Source organism: Hypomesus transpacificus, chromosome 9 (genome assembly GCF_021917145.1).
Source record: "Hypomesus transpacificus isolate Combined female chromosome 9, fHypTra1, whole genome shotgun sequence".
NCBI lineage: Eukaryota > Metazoa > Chordata > Actinopteri > Osmeriformes > Osmeridae > Hypomesus > Hypomesus transpacificus.
The window spans coordinates 18,590,338-18,613,417 of NC_061068.1; the positions used below are offsets into that span (position 1 = coordinate 18,590,338).

General features: G+C 41.2%; 1 protein-coding gene across 1 annotated transcript; it reads left to right on the forward strand.

Moving 5' to 3' along the window:
• Nucleotides 1-8,029: 8,029 nt before the first annotated feature.
• On the forward strand, nucleotides 8,030-22,789 carry golt1a (golgi transport 1A). The gene is made up of 5 exons (XM_047025965.1): nucleotides 8,030-8,143; nucleotides 9,331-9,422; nucleotides 20,093-20,271; nucleotides 22,061-22,124; nucleotides 22,301-22,789. Exons 1-5 carry the CDS (start codon nucleotides 8,119-8,121, stop codon nucleotides 22,340-22,342), a joined length of 402 nt encoding a protein of 133 aa, XP_046881921.1. The 5' UTR covers nucleotides 8,030-8,118; the 3' UTR covers nucleotides 22,343-22,789.
• Nucleotides 22,790-23,080: the final 291 nt, after the last annotated feature.

Here is a 23,080-nt window from a genome sequence, read left to right on the forward strand (position 1 = left end):
GGTATTTCATGATACAGTTTTTTACAATCGCTTTGACACTTTTTTCAGTACTTCTAACACGTTTCCCAAACTGTTAACACGCCAACACACCTACGACACACAATTGGCAAAACAGTTAACTTCATGCTCAAAATCACACAATGTAAACTAAACTCAAACACTAATTGTCATAACACAAAAAAACAAAAAAAATTACACCATGTCTACCAAACACAAACACACGTTCTCTTTCAACAGGAACATTTAATCATTCATAGCGCAATGTCATAAAAAAACACTAACATCAGATAGAATTACAGAAACTGCATTCTTTTATGTGTCAGGTCTCACAGTATATAGATTATAGATTGTGTTTGCAATGCAGTTTCTTTTGAAGCTTCATTTGCAACAGGACATTACTGCGATGAATATGCAATTTAGCTGCCATTTACAGTATTACCCTAGCTCTGGCACTTCTCTGAGCGCCACCACACATTCTAACTCCTCTCCCTTGCCCTTGTCCCACTCCTCTCCCTTGTCCTGGTACTTGTCTTGCTCTCCTTCGTGCAGGTATTACTGTATTCTTACTGTCTTCGTGTTGCTCTATATTGTTTTTTTTCCACACAAGATCAGCACAAAGAGCTCTACTTTGCAGTATATATACCATATAGTCATGCGATTGAAAGAACCTCAACACCATAGTGTTTCCTAGTTGGGAATCAACTGTAATTTAGAGTATTTGCATAACTTCAACCAGCTTTTTCTAAGTAGCAATGGAATAAAATACAGGGGACATATTTGTGTTTCAATTCACAATATGAACAGCTGTTCACTTTGACTTTAGCCAATAAATTAGGTTTTGAACATAGTGTTATCTGTTCTGACATACAGTGTTAAAACATTGGTAAATTGGTCCGTAAAAATCGATTGTTTAGGTCTTGGCTGAGCTTGTGTGTAAAAGAAGTTCAAGCATTTAAAATTTTGAATGCTTGAACTTATTTTACACACAAGCTCAACCAAGACCAAAACAATTGATTTTTACGGACCAATTTACCAATGCTTTAACACTGTATGTCAGGACAGATAACACTATGTTCAAAACCTTATTTATTGGCGTAAGTCAAAGTGAACAGCTGTTCATATTATGAATTGAAACACAAATATATCCCCTGTATTTTATTCCATTGCTACTGAAAAAAAAGGAGAAGTTATGCAAATACAAACAAACAAAGCAATATAAAGGATTGATTACTCTCCTATATTTCCATCACCCCTGTCTTGTGGATTTGGCCACAAGTTTTCATTCACATCGCAATAGTCAATGGGAGTCAGTTGGCTGAGCGGTGAGGGAGTCGGGCTAGTAAATTAGAAGCTTGCCAGATCGGTTCCCCGCCGTGCCAAAATGACGTTGTGTCCTTGGGCAAGGCACTTCACCCTACTTGTCTTGGGGGGGGAATGTCCCTGTACTTACTGTAAGTCGCTCTGGATAAGAGTGTCTACTAAAATATCTAAATCTAATAGATGTTTTCATTTGACAAACATCTCTGAAAGAATCTCCAGGCATAGCGAATCCAGGCCTGACACTGGTCTGCCGTGAAGTAATTATATCCATGGCTTGGAGAAGAGTAACTTGTTCATGAGGGTACACCTCCGTGTGAAAAACAATTCCTCAATAGGGTTGAGGAGGGGAGAGTATGGGGTCAAGTACAAGGCTATAAATTGACAAAGCAATTACAGTACAAGGCCCGCATACCTACAGGTGCTGCTGGTTTTCAATCTGAAAACATTATGGATTAGTCCAATTTGTTCATGTTTCATAGTTATTGCTGTCAATGGATCTCGTTATACAGAAACGTTCATGTTCTAAACTTGGAATATTGTTTGTCAGTTCCTATAAAACTATGCATTACGTAAGAGTAATGCAACAGTTACATATCATTTTGAGTAGTAGTATCAATTGACCGTTAGATCATTGTTATGTAAGGAAATGAGACATTTCAAATGTTTTGTGTGAATTTAATTTTGAAATGGGGATACTTTGATGTTTAGTTGTGTCATTTTGAACAGATGATATTAGTTTAATGAACAAATGATCTAAGGTGAATGTGCATTGTATCCAAGCAATTGAAAATTGCGTTAGCGTTTTGAAAAATGTGCATTTTGATCATCAGTTGTGAGTTTTGTGTCTACAGTTTTGTAAAAGGACATCAAGGTTCTGAAATTTGTGTCTAAGTGATTGTAAAAAACGGTAAAATGCTGGAAATATAGGAGAGTAATTAATCCTTTATTTTGCTTTGTTTGTTTGTTTTTTGAGCCAAGTGAGGAATACTGCAGTACATGTTCACGTACTGTGGCATAGTTTTATTTTTTAGCTAATTATGTTTGCTTTGATATTTAAAAAAAACTAAGAAATGTTGTAATTTGATTGTACTTCATCAATACATTTCAGATTTTGCTCAATGATTCCCCTGTCTGTAGTACTCTCTCAGTCTACTTATGTTGATGTAGTATCTAATGAAAAATGTAAAACACATTTTGTAGTACAATATTTAATGATTGTACAAACAACTACATGGTGAAACTATGTGTTCCACTTGTGTTTTTATGCAATTTATTTTTTGAACTAATGATTATGCATGCGCAAGGTGTCTTTAGAGATATTAACATACAATGCTACGCTTTTAACATGTGACAGTGTGTGTTACAAGCAATGACTGTTTAGTGTTTTGTATATAGAGTTTTGAAAAAAGACATCAAGGTTCTGAAACTTGTGTCAAAGTGATTGTAAAAAACTGTAGTATTGAAAAAAATTGCTGCAAATGCAGTGTGGTGCAGGTGGTGGATTATGAATGAGAAAATAGTTCATGGATTTTGGAAAATGTGGTAATTTAATGCATTTTGTATGAAAGCAATGAAAAATGATTTACAGTTTGGTACACCCCCTCACTTATTCACCACCTTACCGTGGTGGAGATGTTTGCGTGTCCTAGTGATCCTGGAAGCTATGTTGTCGGGGGTTTTATGCCCCTGGTAGGGTCACCCAAGGCAAACAGGTTCCAGGTGAAGGACCAGACAAAGCGTGGCTCAAAAACCTACCATGAAGAAAACAAACAATGGTTCTCAGTTGCCCCTGCCCGGAAGCGGGTCACCGGGGCCCCCCCCCCTGGAGCCAGGCCCGGGGGTGGGGCTCGATGGCGAGCGCCTGGTGGCCGGGCTTTTTCCCATGGGGCCCAGCCTGGCACAGCCTGAAGAGCAGGGGTGAAAGTAGTTTTTATTTCTTGGTGATACTATGATACAGGTTTAATGTGCGCGCACGGCGCACGCCGAAAATTTCACTTAGCCTAATAATGTATTATTTATTAATTTGTTTATTTACTGTATTATAGTCTACTTATCAAGCATTCACTAGGACTTCTTATCATTCTAGTATCACTCTTTAACCCACCTGTATCTGTTTTTGATAATTTCGCTTCATGATGACTGCCAACCGACGAGGTTTTGTATTTTGCCAGCAGCACAGATCATGAGAGGGGCCCTTTGAGGGGGATCCCGATAACAGTGTCATTGCACTTTACTGCATTGACTATCAAAGGGGCGCTCATACAGTTTGTCGTTGCATTTTATTCTTAACCAGTCGTTGTCTTGGGGCCCCAAGCCAGGTCGGCGCCCCAAACATTTGCTTGTTTTGCTTGCCTTGTCGCGACGGGCCTTTGCGTGTGTCGTAATTTCTTACCGGTACAGCGTACCGGGAAGACATTTCTTACCGGTACGGCATACCGGTAAGTACCGGCTTGCTTTCACCCCTGCCGAAGAGACAACGTGGGACCCTCTTCCAGTGGGCTCACCATCCGCAGGAGGGGTCATGGGGGTCGGGCGCAGTGTGAGACGGGCGGCGGCCGAAGGCGGGAGCCTTGGCGGTCTAATCCTCGGCTGCAGAAGCTGGCTCTAGGGACGTGAAACGTCACCTCGCTGGCGGGAAAGGAGCCGAAGCTGGTGCGCGAGCTAGAGAAGTTCCGGCTAGATATAGTTGGCCTCGCCTCAACGCACAGCATCGGCTCCGGAACCAGTCTCCTCCAGAGGGGCTGGACTTTCTTCCACTCTGGAGTTGCCCTCGGTGAGAGGCGTCGAGCCGGGGTGGGAATACTTGTTTCCCCTCGGTTCGGCGCCTGTACGTTGGGGTTCATCCCGGTGGACGAGAGGATAGTCTCCCTCCGCCTTCGGGTGGGGGGACGGGTCCGCACTGTTGTTTGTGCTTTCGCACCAAACGGCAGCGCCTAGTACTCACCCTTTTTGGAGTCTCTGGGGGGGATGCTGGAAAGCGCTCCTCCCGGAGATGCCCTCGTCCACCTGGGGGACTTCAATGCTCATGTGGGCAATGACAGTGAGACCTGGAGGGGTGTGATTGGGAGGAAAGGCCCCCCCGGTCTGAACCCGAGTGGTCTTTTGTTGTTGGACTTGTCATGTGCACTTTGGAACCAGGGGCCTCTTGTATAAAAGTTGCGTAGGCACAAAAAGCTTGCGTACGCTGGTTTTCACGCACACTTTGTGATGTATAAAGATTTACTTGACGTGAGAATGTGCGGGCCGTCATGGAAACTTTTGAGCAGACGTGAGAATGTGCGGACCGTCCGCAAAGTCTTGTCTGGCTCTGTAGCATGGCGAATTCTAACTGAAAAGTGCCGAGACTCACCAAACATTACAAAATAACGTTTCCACTAGTACGTTTATGACGTTGATTATTAAAAAAACATTAAAAAAAAAGTTTGATCATTAATGTGGATGATCACATCAAAATGCCAAAACCCAAAACGGGAAATGCTATATAGCCTTCTGTTTATACCTCCACCACTTAATAACTTCTGTTAAAATTGAGGCTGTCAAACGAACGACAAAATCATGCTGTTACGATGCGCCACCACTCGTTTCTTCAATTAAAGTTTTATATCGGACCATTTCTTCTTAATTTCTGCCATGGTCCGGTTCTCTGAACCCACAGCATTGATGGCCCTATAATAATAATGATAATTTTATTTGTAATGCACTTTACATTTAGCTAAATCTCAAAGTGCTGCAGGTTAAAAACAAGAAAGGGCGCAAATAGTGACAGTTTTCCACTCTACCGACTTTCTTTTGTCACTGATACCTGATGACAGGCCGCCAAACAGGACACATTTTCTCGCCTCCACCTCTGTTGTCAGAACCTCAATCTCACAGTCACCGTATTTTCTTAAAATAAACGCTTCGGCGTTTTACGTTCATTTTTGGTGCAGCGTTTATTCGAAGAAATACGGTAATTCAGACAACGAAATGACCTCAGGAGCACATTTATAACCATCTGCATATTGATTTATGGGTGGAGGCAAGGCAGGGTCAGTGGCTCGTTCACGTGCGGTCAATCTCACGTTGATTGTGATTTATAAAGGAAAGGTGCGCATGACCTGGCATACGACCGGTTTTATACATGTGAATATTTCTGTGCGTAGGTACTTTTCGAGTTTTTCGCCGTACGCCATCTTCTGGTATGAAAGCTGCGCAATCCTTTATACATGAGGCCCCAGGACACCTAAGGTCTCAGTTCAATGATAGACTTTGTAGTCGCGTCGTCGGATCTGAGGCCGAATTTCTTGGATACTCGGGTGAGGAGAGGGGCGGAGCTGTCAACTGATCACCACCTGGTGGTGAGTTGGCTATGATAGTGGGGGAAGACGCCGGTCAGGCCTGGCAGGCCCAAACGTAATTTGAGGATCTGCTGGGAACGGCTGGCGGAATCCCCTGTCAGAAGGAGCTTCAACTCCCACCTCCAGGAGAGCTTCGATCATGTCTCGGGGGGGGCCGGGGACATTGAGTCCGAATGGGCCATGTTCCGGCCCTCCATTGTTGAGGCGCCTGACCGGAGCTGCGGACGCAAGGCGTCGGTGCATGTCGCGGCGGTAACCCCTCAGACCCGGTGGTGGACGCCGGAGGTGAGGGATGCCGTCAAGCTGAAGAAGGAGGCCTATCGGACTTAATTGTCTGGTAGGACTCCAGAGGCAGCTGATGTGTACCGGCAGACCAAGCGAAATGCAGCTGTGGCAGTCGCGGAGGCAAAAACCCGGGTGTGGGAGGAGTTTGGCGAAGCCATGGAGAATGACTTCCGAACAGCTTCGAAAAGATTCTGGAACACCATCCGGCGACTCAGGAGGGGGAAGCAGTGCACTGTCAACGCTGTAAATGGTGGGGATGGTGCTCTGCTGACTTCGATGGCGGACGTCCTGGATCGGTAAGACCTCCTTAATTCCACCAACACGCTTTCCGATGTGGAGGCATATTCTGGGGATATCAGGGGAGCCCTTCTATTTCTGGGACTGAGGTCGCCAAGGTGGTTCAAAAGCTCCGCAGTGGCAGGGCCCCTGGGGTGGATGAGGTCCACCCGAAGTTCCTTAAGGCTCTGGATGTTGTAGGGCTGTCTTGGTTGACACAACTCTGCAACATCGTGTGGACATCGGGGACAGTGCCTTTAGTTCAGACCGGGCTCTTTAAAAAGGGGGACCGGAGGGTGTGCTCCAACTTTAGGGGATCACACTCCTCAGCCTCCCTGGGAAAGTCTATTCAGGGGTTCTAGAGAAGAGGGTCCGTCGGATTGTCGAACCTCGGATTCAGGAGGAGCAATGTGGTTTTCGTCCTGGCCGTGGAACTGAGGACCAGCTCTACATCCTTGGCAGGGTCCTGGGCGGGGAGGGCATGGGAGTTCGCCCAACCAGTCTACACATGTTTTATGGATTTGGAAAAGGCGTTTGACCGTGTCCCTCGGGGGCTCATGTAGGGGGTGCTCCGGGAGTATGGGGTACCGGATAATGTGGTCTTGATGGCTCTATCGGGCCGTGACCTTCAGCTCTCAATGGAGAGGTTTGCAACCGAATGCCAAGCGGCTGGGATGGGAATCAGCACCTCCAAATCTGAGGCCATGGTTATCGACCGGAAAAGGGTGGAGTGCAATCTCCGGGTCGGGGTGGAGATCTTTACCCAAGCGGAGGAGTTCAAGTATCTCGGGGTCTTGTTCACGAGTGAGGGAAGAATGGAGCGCGAGATCGACAGGCGGATCGGTGCGGCGTCCGCAGTGATGCGGGCTCTGCATCGGTCCGTCGAGGTGAAGGAGCTGAGTCGAAAGGCGAAGCTCTTTATTTACCAGTCGATCTAAATTCCTACCCTCACCTATGGTCACGAACTGTGGGTAGTGACCGAAAGAACGAGATTGTGAATACAAGCGTCCGAAATGAACTTTCTCCACAGGGTGTCCGGGCTCTCCCTTATAGATAGGGTGAGAAGCTTGGCCATCCGGGAGGGGCTCAGAGTAGAACCGCTGCTCCTCCGCGTCGAGAGGGGCCAGTTGAGGTGGCTCGGGAATCTGATAAGGATGCCTCCTGGGCGCCTCCCTGGTGAGGTGTTCTGGGAATGTCCCACTGGAAGGAGGCCCCGGGGAAGACCCAGGACACGCTGGAGGGATTATGTCTCTCGGCTGGGCTGGGAACCCCTCGGGGTCCCCCAGGAAGAGCTAGTGGAAGTGGCCGGGGAGAGGGAAGTCTGGGCCTCCCTGCTTAGGTTGCTGCCCCCGCGACCCAACCCCTGGAAAAGCGGCAGATGATGGATGGATAGATGGAGTTTGGTACACGTACACTTCTGTTTTGCTGACTGTGTGAAGCGTTTCGAAAACTTGGCTTCAGATTTGAACAATGCATCCAACCAATTGAAAAACTGTAATGTGTGTGAGGGTTGATGACATAATGTTGAGAGATCAGCAAGAAGCGTGTGGTACCCTCTTTGTATGTGAGTGTGTGTATGTATGTGTGTGTGTATGCATGTTTGTGTGTGAGAGAAGTGTGTGTGTGTGTGTTTGTGAGTGTGTGGCTGTGTATGTGAGGCTGTGTGTGTATTTGTGAGAGAGTGTGTGTGAGTATGTGTATACATGTGTGTGTATGAGTATGTATGTGTGTGGGGGGGCGTTCTCCTAATCTAATCCTGCTACTTTGGTTAATGTTTATCAGCCAGGGTGTGACAGCAAGGTTCAAAGGTCACAGTGATGAGTGGCAAACATAGATCTCCATGAAGATCGTACGGGAATAAGAGAACGAGAAGAAAGGACTGGCAAGAAGACAGCTCATTATGTTTGCAATCACAGAATTTCAAAGTAAGCAATCTTTCCAACACCTAAATGTATCTTTGAATCCCATTACGCAATAGAGTATTAAAGGGCTTTCTTGCTAATATTACAGCCTTGAGTAATTGCTGGGGCACATAAACATCTGTAATCATTTATTTAGTCCTAAGTAGCTTTTGTATGTTTATGGTGGAGAAGGAATGCTACTCTGTCAATTTACTGTTTTTTCAACTGCTAACCATTTCTTTTTTACTTGTCCTCTTTTTTTTAACTTTACACACAAATCTAAGAATTGCACATGCAAAATGCCTCGTATCTCTTGCTAAATGAAGCACTGCATTCAAAATATCACAAACACATTTTAAAAGCAAACATTTGTCTTATGTTGCAAACACTTTTACCATGATATTACATTTTTGGATATATTATATACACACAGTTATTCAAAACCTAAAGCTCTTCTTTTATTAGCTCTTATGTACATTTCTGTACAAGATTGAAAGTAATGGCAGAGATGATTAGTAATTCATGGTAAACATGAAAAACAAGATTGGAACCAAACTCATTTTTTTACTGTAAGCATTTGTGGTTGTGAATACAGTATTACACGGTACGAAAGAAAGAGTGTAGTAGGACAAAACCAAACCTAATTTTGAAAAAGGTGATTATGGAATAGTGTGTGTGTGCCATGAACTGTAGCAGACATTATTATTTACTATTTTCTGAATAATACTGTCTGCTACAGTTCATGGCAGAACAATATTGTCAGAATGTTTTCTTTACTGTACTGTTGCACAGTATGATACAGTAATCCACAAGACTGTGACCAACCATGCAGTGCACTGCAGTCAATGGATGCATGGGGGCTAAAATATATGTATGTGTATAGTATACTGTGTGTTGTGCTGAAGCAGCTATGATGTGTACATTAGAACATGTGTACATTACAGTAGATTGTTACATACTTGTTATCATTTCTACAGTAAAGGTTCAAATTATACCCAAATGACTCAAATTAGAGATTGGAGAATTGTGTGTTGTGTTTTGCAAAAAGTGTTTTATGAAATTGAAAACAGAGTCAAAGGCCAAAAATGTGTGTGTATGGTTTTGCAGATTTTATGTGTGGTTCTGGATTTGAGTGACCGGTTTCGTGTCACCTTTTGTGTGTAAGCAGTTGAAAAAAACTAACTTATGGTTTGTTGTTTGGGTTTCTTCAGGGATTGGCATTGGTCTCACAGGCTTTGGCCTGTTTTTCCTTCTCTTCGGTGTGCTGTTGTATTTCGATTCTGTCTTGCTGGCGTTTGGCAATGTGAGTACAAACTGTGATCACATACGATAACCCACAACCCTCCCTGTCCTCCTCATGTCATCTTCCCATCCGGTATAGGTCCCAGAGACCCTTGGCAGTGTCAGAATGACAGTATACTCTAAAGTTGTCTCGTGACTGTTTTCTCCTGGATCTTTAGTTAAATATCTGTAATAATCCATCATGTTGAGTGTGTCATTTTTAAACCAGATTGTGTTAGCAAGGATATTTACTCCTATTGTATTTTTAGTTTTATTATTAAGGAAACTTATTGTTTTTGTTACAGTTTTTCACAATTGCTAAAACACATTTCTTGAAACAGTCTCCCACTTTCTCAAAACTGTGAACACAAAACCTAATCTTCAAGCACTATTTACAAAACCTCTGAATCCTCTTGCAAAATGAAACTTTCGCCTCAAAACAGATTTACCTGTGCTCAAAATCAAGCAATGCTCTCAAATCATAAACAAAGGGATCAAAATTATATACACTATCAAGCAGTCAATAAACAATACACCAAAAAGTAGAAAACACATTGTTCGAAACATATAGTTCTCAGGGAGATTTTTATGTAATCTCAAAACAAATTTAATATTTATCCGTCATTGGAGGAACCTGCATCGCTGCTTGCAGCTATATTTATTATTAATCTTCTTCTCCTTGTGCCACAATAACTCAACATGTTATTGGTAACACATTTTTTACAGTTTTTCACGATTGCTAAAACACTAAACCCCATTCTCTGAATCAAATGGTCAGTGAACTAAACCAATTTGTCAAATCAGACAGTCTTTTGGCAAAAACTCTAAACACATTCTCATTCACTAAACACATTTTGCACTGTGATTGCGCTTGTGCTGCAAAATGGTAAACACAAGTAGCAAATAGTAAACACAACTACAACACAGTTGTCATCTGTAAAACACAATGACTCAAAATTGTTCACACTTTTTTCTAATGCTGGTTTGGGACAATGTAAGCTTTCACCGTGGTGTCCGTGTACGAGAATAGTTCAACATCAACTAGCATTTTTTACTGTAAATGTTTGCCTTCATACAGCCCTTTTTCTCAACCCAAATGAAGAATTTTTCTCTGTGTGGCAGTGGAAGTTGTATGACTGAAACCCATATACCAGGGTAAATTTCCTACAGGCAATGGAATTGGCCTGTGGTGACATAGGTGTGGAGTGTTTTCATGGCTGGATCCAGCACACCAGTGGGTTTTTCTTTGTTCTTTGTTGACAGTACTAAGTCACTTTATGATTTGGTCATGTATTATCACACACATATGCACTAAACTGTAAGTGTAAATGTAAAGTGAAAATAACAAAACCAGTCAGTATGATAACTTGAGCGAATATCATTCACGCCTTACTAAAACAGCGGCCACGCGAAAGGGAATAAGGAAACTGTTTCCTCTACAAAAAAATAAAATGCGGGTCACGTGAAAAAAGGATCCAAAGACTCGTAGAAAGACCGAGTCGGGAAATGAACGAATCGTTAGTTTCCTCTAGCTACAGAGCCTATGCAGGTCACGTGAAAAATGATCCAAAGACTCGTAGAAAGAACGAGTCGGGAAATGAACGAATCACTCGTTGAGAGGACTTGTTACTCCCGAGTCCTTAGAAGGATTCGTTCAAAATGAACGAATTGTTCACGACACATCACTACTTCACATGCGCCGATAGAACTGCCCCTCAGCCAACCTCAACCCTCAAGGAAGACTCTCAGAACAACTCACTAGCGGAGAAAAAAATGCAAGAAACCTTGGGAGGAGCAATTCAGTGAGGGATCCCCTCCTCCAGAGACGGTTGTCAAAAGAGAGGTGCAGAACACAGGCTAAACATAGTCATACATCAGGAAAGTGTCAATGGGTGTTGAAACACCAAAATTCAGTGTTTCAAAATCCAAAATGCATTTTCTTTACTGCTATGTAAATGCATTTACTTATTATACATGAACAAATTTGTCTTTACAAATAACTACATAGCCTGGATTCTGTGTTCCAATTTTTTTTGTGTTGTGTCTAATGATTGCTCCATAGTGTTTATATATTGATTGGTTGTGTTTATGATCTGAAAGCATAGTTTGATTTTGAACACAAGTTACATGGTTAGGAGCGAGTGTTTTATTTTGCCAGAAGAGTCAGAGATTTGGGAAATTGAGTTTGAATATTTGGTTTTGTGTTTTGAGAAAATGGTTGACTGTTTCAAGAAATGCGTTTTGGCAATCGTGAAAAACTGTAATTTGGCCCATTGATACTACATCCAAGTGGGTACCCCCACACCAAATATGGGACACCTTCAACTGTAGGGGGCGCCACAGGCCACACCCTAAAGTCTGATTTTCAAAGTGATGGCATTTTCACCCCATTGCTCCAATTATTCTGAAACTTGGTGTACATGCCTCATTTATCATGGGGAACAAAAAAGCTTAAAGGAACTATGATGGATTTTCCTGTACAGTGATACTTTGGGAAAACCTTCAAAATTCCTCTTCTCTTGAACCAAAGGTCCAAATGACTTGACATTTTGAATAGATATGTATAATTGATGTATTTAAAAACGTTACTTCGGACAATGGAATCAAATACAAAATGGCTGAAAGAGGTGTAAATGTAGTCAATGTGCACATTGACTAAATTTATTTGTGACAATAAATCAAATATATTTATTGACTGATGGTTTTTCAAACCTAATAGGGTTCAAAATGACATCTCTCTGAAGTACCATGAAAAATTTCACCTTGGTATGTCAAAATATTATTGAATTAGAGCTGTTTCAACCTTGGCTGAATCTAACAACGCTTACCACAGGAAAAACAGCTAACTTTTTGGTACATTAACTGAACATGATAATATTCAACACTGAGAATAGCTCAATGAGCTGGGATGGTGACCTGCAAAGTATAAGGTCGTAGGTTCAAAACCAGCCACAGTGTTTGTCTGTCTTAAATTTGAATATCTGTTTAGTTAAACAGGATGACATCACTCTGAAGTACCGCGCGGAATTTCACCTTGATATGTCAAAAGATCATTGAATTACAGCTGTTTAAACTTTGGCCGAATCGAAAAATCTGTGCTACGGAAGAAACTGGTTTTTTTTTTTATACAGTAACTGACCAAATATTCTCAGCTTTGCGGGTAGCTCAATGGGTTGAAATTTTGTACTGCAAAGGGCAAGGTCACAGGTTTGAATCCAGGCACAGTCTTTTGGTCTGTCATAATTTGTATTACTTGTTTAGTTAAACAGGCAGACATCATTCTGAAATATCATGGGCAATTTAATGCAATTTCACCTTGAAATGTCAACCGTTTCTTAACTTTTGTCCCAAAGCTGACCAAAGCTTGTCGGAGCACAGCTAGGTAATCTGTGTCAGCGCCGTTGGGTTCCCAGCACGCAGTGCGGCATGTCCAAAAACGCGAAAATAGACTTATGGAAAATAGATCGCTTACAACAGCCGTGTGGGGGATTTCAGTTGTTGTGTTGCGTTCAGTTAGATGTTTGTAATGTTAGTGTTTGTTAGTTAATATAATCTTGTTGGTCAACCTGATTGTGCATGTGTATTGGGACCAGAGAGTCGGCTGCTGTACCCTGACAAGCGATTCTCGCAAGCAGCTGAACATGAGCTCTGCCTAGCCCCGTTGCCCACATGACTACTGTTAGTTGTGCATTGACTGAGATTCTGGAAAGAGATCAACTCAAGAAGACTTTCAATATCCTATGAAAAGCTCTGCCCTTTCTATTCATAAAATCTCAACAGTTGGTGTGTAGCTGAGAGGATAAAGAGACTAATTTGTAACCTTATGCTCATGAGTTCAAATCCCCATTCAGCCTATAACCCTGTTGTTGGCCAAAAATGAAGTAGTTTTGCTCTCTTGTTGTCCAACTCTCAATCTTCTACAGTGTACATGTTTATAATATTTTGCAATTTTGCGGAGGAACCCGCATCGCTGCTTGCAGCTATATTCTTGCTTTGTAATCCAAAATTCTGTTTAAAATATCAATTTTTTCGAATGCACTTAACTGTTTCGTTATGATCTTCAGCTGAGGTTTGTATATGTAATTACAGTTTTTTACAATCACTTTGACACAAATTTCAGAACCTTGATGTCCTTTTTCAAAACTCTAGTTCAAGTTCAAGTCTTTTATTGTCAGGTACACATAACAACACAAGGTTAGACTGGGCACTGAAATTCTTAAGACAAGACAACGCAAGCACCTGGCGTAACATAACATATAAGTACACGGAACACAATTTACATCAATGCTGAGCTTAAATAAGTGAAACTTCCTACATATACAGATAGCAATAAATATCGACTATACTAACCCTAATACTAAAACCTCCTAAATTACAGATAACAATAGGAAGTATTAGGGTTAGTATAGTCGATAATTACACTATACTAGTTTGCAGAAAAACAATGTCCATATCAGTGTCCATTCAGAAGCCTGATGGCCCTTGGGTAGAAACTGTTGTCCAGTCTGCGTGTGCGCGACCGGATGCTGCGGTAACGCCTGCCAGAAGGCAACGGGGCCTCAGAGACTGAAGGATGGGTGGGAACAGTCTCTTAGAATCCTGCCGGCTTTCCTTAGGCAACTTGTGTGGTAGGTGTCCTGTAGGGCTGGGAGCTTCCTGTCGATGAGGAACTCAGCATTACGGACCACACTTCATAGGGCCTTGTGGTCCCGGTCTGTGCAGCTCCCATACCACACTGTAATACAACCAGTCAGAATGCTCTGCATCTGTAAAAGTTAGTGAGGATGACTGAGTCCATACCAAACTTCTTCAGTCTCCTCAGGAAGAAGAGGCGCTTACAGGCCGCTTTGACCACCTTGTCCGTGTGAACAGACCAGGTGAGGTCATTGCTGATGTTCACCCCGAGGAACTTGAAGCAGCTGACCTTCTCCACTTCCGATCCATTGATGAGAAGGGGTGCATACTCCTCCTCCTGCCGCCTCCTATAGTCCACAATCATCTCCTTGGTCTTGCTGATGTCAAGAGAGAGGTTATTGTCCTGACACCATGATGTCAGGGTGTCAACCTCCTCTCTGTAGGCTGACTCGTCACTGTCAGAGATGAGGCCCACGATGGTTGTGTCGTCAGCAAACTTGACAAGAAGGTTGGAGCTGCGCGTTGCCGCACAGTCGTGGGTGAACAAGGAGAACAGGAGAGGGCTGAGCCCTCTAGATACAAAACTCGAAACAGTCATTACTTGTAACACACACTGTCACATGTTAAAAGCATATCATTGTATGTTTATATCTCTAAAGACACCTTGCGCATGCAGAATCATTAGTTCAAAAAACATATTTATCATGAAATACCATAGCAACATTCACTTATATCATCCAAACAAAAGATACCCATAGTTTCACCATGTAGTTATTTGTACAATCATTAAATATGTTTAACATTTTTCATAAGATACTACATCAACATAAGTAGATTAAAAGAGAATACAACAGACAGTGGAATCATTTTCAGCAAAATCTGAAATGTATTGATGAAGTACAATCAAATTACAACATTTCTTAGTTTTTTTTTACATGTCAAAGCAAACATAACTAGAGAGGGTACAATTTCTGGGGAAATTGTAGGGTGTGCTTGCTTGCGTTGGTGGTAGGGGTCCATATTTAAATTACATTTTACAACTGATATTTTTTGTATATTTTATATCAAAATGCATAGCCTACTTATTATTTATAAAGATTACATAGATTTAAAAGCATGTTTTTTTCTGCTCATTTACAACTTTAAATACTAAGAGTGAAGAGTAGAATGAAATAGTTGTCTTCTCATTTCCCCTGCAAGAGGGAATGGTGATCAGCAACCTCATAGTTGAATCAAAACGAATACATTTGGCAGACTGGTGTAAAAATTGACCTAATCTCTATGATTTATAAGTCATTGTAAGTTTTTCACTTCTCGTGATATTTTCAGGCATTTAGCCTACTCATATTGCATTCATTCATTAATAAACAACCCCCTTTGAAGCTTATTTTAACAACAACGTTACCAGCAGCTATCTCAGATGGAATCGTGATTCAAATAGTACCATCTGCAAACTGAAAATATGCCCCCAAAAACGTAAATAAGCTTTACATTTATTTAGGGGAAAATCACTCATTCATAAAAATGTCAGTGGTAGCGATCATTGTCAGTAACAAGGCAAAATGCGATATAGCCCTGCTGTGTGGAGAAGTTGCCCCGGTAAATTGTAGGCTACAACTACTACTACAGTAGACTGTCTTGGTAGCGATTGCGTTGGTTGAATTTGATTTAACGTTACTTCCGTTGTACGTTCTAGGCTGAAATGAATTATTTTATTGAACAGATTGAAGTTTAGGCTGTGGCAATGGAGTTCAGGTTAGTAGTCACTAGTCAGATAGTTTCACCTATTGAAAGACTTTTGATTTAAGTTAGGGTAGTGCTAGGGATGTCACGAGAACCGATACTTACGGTACCTTCCGATGCTAAAATAACAAAACACCGACGATGCCCATTTTTTTGTAGTACCGTAAGTACCGTGAGCGTCGATGCCAGATGTTAGCATCGGTGCTGCGCCTTCAGGAGTGTTCCAGTCGACGTTTACATTAAGAAAAACAAGTTAACAACTGCTGCTTTAGCGATCGCCCCGCTTCGACTTGTTGACAAGGCAAAAAAAGTAGTTTGCGTTTGAGGCAGATGACCGTGGCGTTATAATTAATCCGCAGAAGCCATTATGCAAAAAATGCTACCGCAGTCTTCAGACCAAGGGGGAATACTTCCAATTTAGCTAAGCACCTGAAAGATCGTCATCTGGATTTGTTTAAAGAATTCAAGGCAAGTTCTGATTCAGTTCCAGAAGAGGCGCAGCACCGATGCTAACATCTGGCATCATACAAAATAAATCAATGTTCGTTGAAGTCGCGGCGAAATTCTGAATACATCCAAAGAATGCTCTTTTTCTGTTTGTTTAATCTGTCATAGGGAGTCAGATGGCTGAGCGGTGAGGGACTCGGGCTGGTAATCAGAAGGTTGCCGGATCGATTCCCCGCCGTGCCAAAAAATGACGTTGTGTCCTTGGGCAAGGCACTTCACCCTACTTGCCTCGCGGGGAATGTCTCTGTACTTACTGTAAGTCGCTCTGGATAAGAGCGTCTGCTAAATGACTAAATGTAATGTAAATGTCTAAATGTCATACTAAAATACACGTTACATGATGTTTGAGATGGTGGGCACGTGTGTTACAATGGCTTATGTTCATAGTTTAGGTTAGCTGTAGTTTTAACGTTAGCCCATAGCTTAGAAGGTAAACTCATGTCATGTTCATCTTGTTAGCTGAATGGCTTAATTGCACTTTAGTATGTTGTGCTATGCTCTATTGCACATGTTTTGTATGTCTTTGTAGGACATTTTGCTATTTTTCAAATATTTTAAAGAAGTTCATGGTTCAAGTAGCCTACATGGAATCTTAGACAATCCTCTTTTTTTTTACCATGGTATCGAAATTGGCATCGAGAATCGTGTTATTTTAATGGTATTGGCACCGACTACTGAATTTTTGGTATCGTGACACCCCTAGGTAGTGCCGAACATGTGCTGTTTGACTTCCTACGTAGGCTACTGTAAACAGCTGTGGAGATTTTTTTTAGCTACTGTACTAGACTAAGCTACAGTACAGCGTTGCAGTGAGCTACACTGGTTTAAAACCACAGGTAATGATAATTTCACCAACAAATCGTTTACTTGTAATCTAATGTCATAATAAATCCTACGACAAAAATGTATATGTGAGGAATGTTTATTTTAACAATTGAAAACAGATGCATCTTACATCATGAGTAAATAGTTATCACCCTGGCCAATTTGCTTGTGGCGTTTCTGCAGCTCCCTTGCAGTAAAGCAGTTAGCCTAGCTATCTCCCAGAAGTTAACGAGCTGCTAAACTAATGTTCTGCTAGAGGTAGTCACGCGTTATTTCGTGACGTTAGTGTCAGTAGCGTCAGTGACTGTGGCTAGCAAGTTAGCCACCGCTGAGCCTTAGGGGCGCGAAAATAAACAATACCGTTTTTTTCAGTTGCTAACAAGCATTTGTCCAAACAGTTGAAACATTTTTTAAACTCTAAACACAATTAGCACAGCATCAGTCTTTTTTGTACAATTCACATATTTCATGTCTTTTTCACACAATATGCAGTCAGTGAACACATTTCCACAATGCTTACATTTTCTTAACAGACAAGCTATACCCCCCAACAAAATGATGGATTGTTTGTGTAGTATTTACGAATGTTAACAAACAACATCCCACAATAGCAAAAACAATTATCCAAACTGTAGATACAGTATATCATCAGTTCAAAACAAAACATATCTCAGCAAAAAAAAAAACTATTGAAAAATGGACACGCAGCTGATTTATTTTGGGTAAAGTGGGCCAACCACAGCTGATTCCAGTCTAACTTAGACTCAGTGGCAGGGGTTATTTCCTTCAATTACTATAAAAGAAGGACTTTGAGGAGTGATGTTTTTGGAAACAGACACAGAAAAATACAAACACTGTAATGTTTGGAAGATAAAAAGCAAATCCGTTTTTTTTCTTACTGTTTACTAAAGGAAGTACAGTAGAAACACAGTATACAGTAATAGAACAGAAAACGTTTTACAGTAATGCTTACAGTGAACAAAATATTGGTTTGTTGAAAGATGAGTATAATGGAGGCAACCGTTGACCACCTCAACTTGGGTTGCAGGCTTTCACCAGCCTCTCTTAGTGAAAGACCGTGGTTGATGACATGGTCAATGATAGTGGTACGAAGTTCATCACTGACTACTGTTCTTGCAGCCCTTGGAATGCCACCACCACACATTCTTACACCTCTACATTGCCCTCTCCTTGGGCCTGCTCTTATCCCCAGCCCTGCTCCTCTCACTGCACCTGCACCTCCTTCTGCATCTCTCACTGCTTCTGCACCTCTCCCTCCATCTCTCACTGGGCCTGCTCAAATCTCCCTGGGCCACTGAAATGTGTTTGAATGTGAACATTATTGTATGTGGACATACAGTTCCTTACCAATACATTTAGTGTAAAAGGTGGATTGTATGTTTTGCATGCAAATACCTGAAACATAAGTCTATGCAGTTTTTATAACGTCAACAATAGCCAGTATTTTGAAACTTGGTGTACTTTGATTGACTGCATGTACCTTGTGAAGTAAAAACAAGTGTTATTCTTTGACAGAATAATTTCATTTTGAGTCAGATTTCCAGTGTTTTGGTAAAGTCGGTGTGTGCAGAGAAACATGTGTTCTGTATTGAAATGGAGAGTTAGTATATATTTAACAAAATGTGTTTTTGAGAAGAAAATTATCCATTTGGCCAATTGTGTTTTGTAGGTGTCAGTCTGTGTTAAGAGTTTAGAAAAAGTATCCGAAGTATGGGTAAGCGCTTCTTAGCAATTGAAAAAAACTGTAATAATAATAAATATACATGTGAGATAACAATGGTTTGAGCTCGCCGAAGGCAAGCACACCCCAATTAGCTAAAAAAGAACTATGCCACAGTACGTGAACATGTACTGCAGTGTTCCTCACTTGGCTCAAAAAACAAACAAACAAAGCAAAATAAAGGATTGATTACTCTCCTATATTTCAATCACCCCTGTCTTGTGGATTTGGCCGCAAGTTTCAGTCACATTGCAATAGATGTTTTCATTTGACAAACATCTCTGAAAAAATCTCCAGGCATGGCAAATCTAGACCTGACACTGGTCTGCTGTGATGTAATTGTAACCCTCATCCATGGCCTGGAGAAGAGGAACTTGTTCATGAGGGTGCCTATCGTACAGCCTTGTACTTGACCCCATACTCTTCCTTCCTCAACCCTATTGAGGATTAGGGTTGAGGAAAGAAGAGTATGGGGTCAAGTACAAGGCTGTAAATTGACAAAGCAATTACAGTACAAGGCCCGTATACCTACAGGTGCTGCTGATTTTCAAATCTGAAAACATGTTGGTTTAGTCCAATTTATTCATGTTTCATAGTAATTGGTGTCAATGGATCTTGTTAAAATGAAACTTTCATGTTTTAAACTTGGAATATTCTTTGTCAGTTTCTTTAAAACTATGCAATAAGAGAAATGCAACAGTTACAGTTTTGAGCAGTAATATCAATTGATAGATCATTATAATGTAAGGAATGTGTGGTTATGCGTGAATTTGCATTTTGAATTGGTGATACTTTGATCACTGGGAAGAGGCCCGGGGAAGACCTAGGACACGCTGGAGGGACTATGTCTCTCGGCTGGCCTGGGAACGCCTCGGGGTCCCCCAGGAAGAGCTGGTGGAAGTGGCCGGGGGGAGGGAAGTCTGGGCCTCCCTGCTTAGGTCGCTGCCCCCGCGACCCGATCCCCGGACAAGCGGCAGATGACGGACGGACGAACTTTGATCTTTAGTTGTGTCATTTTGAACAGCTTATTATAGTCCAATGAACAAATGATCTAAGGTGTATGTGTAAGGTATCCAAGCAATTGAAAATTGTCTTAGCGTTTTGATCATCAGCTGTGAGTTTTGTGTCTAGAGTTTTGAAAAAGGACATCACAGTTCTGAAATTTGTGCCAAAGTGATTGTAAAAAAACTTTAATTTTTACTTTCTTAACTGATGTTCCATGTCTCCCCCGTGCATCTCAGGTCCTGTTTCTAGCCGGGCTAGCGCTCATCATCGGCTTTCGGAGGACCGCTCACTTCTTCTTCCAGAGACACAAGCTCCGGGGTTCGACCTTCTTCCTAGGGGGAGTGGCTCTGGTACTTTGCCGTTGGCCAGTCATCGGCATGGCGGTGGAAAGCTACGGTTTTGTTATTCTATTCCGGTAAGTTTAAAGGCTCCCACTGGAAGAGGACACACTTTTGAAAGAAACGGTAATCTGTAACATATTGTAGTCGGCCACATCTTGATTCACATAAAGTCTTTTTTTTGTCTACATACTACGCAGTGGTGTACTTAGTCGTTTTTTTTAGATATCTGTACTTAAATTTACTATTTATATTTCTGTTTACTTTCACTTTTACTTCACTACATTTTGCAAAGAAAACTGATACTTTGACTGATACATTTCCCCTGAAACCTTTGTTACTCGCTACAAAATCAAATCTATTTTTAGAATTAAAAAAAGAATCCTGAGAGCAACGTCGGGGACTGTGGTGGAACACAACCTGCAAGCAGGTTTGGCAAATCAGTGGTACCAGCTTGCAAGTTGAATCATGGTTAATCATGTTAATGCACAATTGCAAACAAGTGCTCTCAAAGCCGCGGTTTGTTGATTCGCAGTGATGCCCAGGATGCTAGCTAGCGAGCGACTACATGAGTAGAATTCCTCTCTACGATCACTGATTTCATGATGAAAGCAGAAACAGAAGCACCTGCTACTCTTGCAACAAACGACAGTGATGACGAAGACCAACACCCGTTGCCATATTTGCGAGAAAAGTTTTTTTTTGTTGAACTGAAAGATTCTTCTTACCGGATGAAGTGCCTCTTATGCGTACCCAAAGCTACTGAAATATTGGCATCCAAAAACTCCTCATCCAACCTCAGGAAACACATTGAGGCAAATTAAGATGAATCCCATGAGCCGCAACGTTAATGTTTAGTTATCATAATTAGCATGTTTTTTTTTTTTAAACAACTCCTTGTCATTGGTCATGGTGGACACAGCACTTAGAATAATAAACTTCTGACCCTTTGCTTTTTGAATGACTGAATTTAATTGTACTTTTACTTTCAATACTGAAGTACATTTAATATTTAAAAAAATCTTTTGATACTTAAGTACAGTAAATATCAGATACTTTAAGACTTTTACTTAAGTAGTATTCTAATAGGTGACTTTATACTTTTATTGGAGACATTTTCCATTAAGTTATCTCTTCTTTTACTCAACTTGAAAATATCACAAAAACTGGAAAACTATTACCCTAACAAAAAAAGTGGAGTAAAGTCTCAAATCATTTCACATCCACCTCTTGATGGAAGAGCTTTCACTCTTTTAGTCCAAACTTTTTCATTTTACTAGGAAAGTTAGAGCCTGTTAAATCCCATGCACATGGGGTTATGAAACACATTCATTTTATGCCTGGGGTACTTTCCCCCAAATCTAATTACTGCCCAGTTTGTGAGATCACAGAACAAATATTTTGGTGATCTTAAACTTTTGGTGTAGATAATAATGTAGTCTTTAGAATGTGCTATTGTCCAAAACGACACATAGTTTAAGGGGAGGAACCAGTGACCTCTTGATCTGCATTCAAACGCTCGACCACTGAGCCATAACCAAATGACTACATTAAATAATAGTTTTAATTGGAAGAAACTACCTATTTTCCAATACTTTAACCTGGTGTGAGGAGCTTTGAGAGTAATAAGATGGGTATGGCTTTAATATGCCTCTGGATCTGACATTTATGGCAGATATTTGAAGATGGAGGATGGAATACCTGTAGAAAATCTAAAATCCATGTTTGTCTCGCAGCTCTACTGGGTGAGGAACTGGAGAAATGGGTCAAACTGGAAATAAACTGTCTCTCTATCGAGAGAGATCAGAACAGAGAGTGGCAGCTTTTATTGTCTAATTACACTGTCATCTGTTTCTCTCCTGCCAGGTCCTTCTTTCCCATGGCTTGTGGATTTATGCTGTCGCTGGTGAATATCCCGTTCCTAAATATGGTAAGTTATTTATGGTGGTGTTGATTAGTATGAATCTTTTCAAGATTGTAATTAACTGAAACATCCTCATCAATATGCCATTTATTTGCTCTTATCTGTAAATCTTCTGGTTTCTGCAATTGTTTTCAGATATCTGTCTTGCTGACTTGTTCTCTTTCTCCTTTTTCATGCACCAGTTATTTAGCAATTTTGTTGGAGGCAGTCCTTCAATGGTCTAACAAGAAAAATAACAAGATAGACCAGGAGGAGGAGGAAGAGGAGAAGCTGCACGCTCAGTCTGGCTCTAAATACACTGCCTTTTGACAGAGAATAACAGAAATGCAAAGAATGAAAGTCTATCCAGCAAGAATGAATGACACTTGGATATTTTCTAATTTTGTTCTTGTCTGGATTGTTATGAATACACTATGTCTCCCAGAGGGGTTATTGCTGTCCATCACCAACTGTATTTATGAAAAAACAATACTTCTTAGTAAAACACTGTAAAATACCAACATGTTTTGTATGATTGTCTCTATCAAACAAAAGCAATAAGCAGGCATGCAAACTGGTCAGGGGTAAAAAAGGTGAGAAGGATACGGTGAACCCCCGACCCTCTACGTGGGTTCTGGGGCATGCTCCCCCGGAGGAAAATGTATTACATTTTAAAGTTAAATGCATAAATCTGGTGCACTTTGAGAGCAAAATTAATGTAGAATATGTGCTCTTGTAAACAATGTATTGTTCTTTTAGTCATAATAGTTTTTGTTGTATAGCATACATCATAAAAAACGATTAAAGAAACGGGATTACCTGTGTTGAACTACTTTATTTTCTATGAGTCAAAAGCATCACTTACTGTAAAGCTAACACATCCAATAGATATAATTTTTTATATTGTATTAAAACTGTTTCTACTAGATGACGTAAGATGGGTCTGTAAACCTCTCCCCACTCTGCCTCTGATTGGCTGTGAG

Bases quoted from the DNA above. Each gene is read 5' to 3' on its own strand.
- golt1a (XM_047025965.1), top strand. From the start codon at position 8,119: ATGTTTGCAATCACAGAATTTCAAA. The intron at 8,144-9,330 runs GTAAGCAATCTT...GGGTTTCTTCAG, and splicing joins TGCAATCACAGAATTTCAAA to GGATTGGCATTGGTCTCACA. The intron at 20,272-22,060 runs GTAAGTTTAAAG...CTCTCCTGCCAG, and splicing joins GGTTTTGTTATTCTATTCCG to GTCCTTCTTTCCCATGGCTT.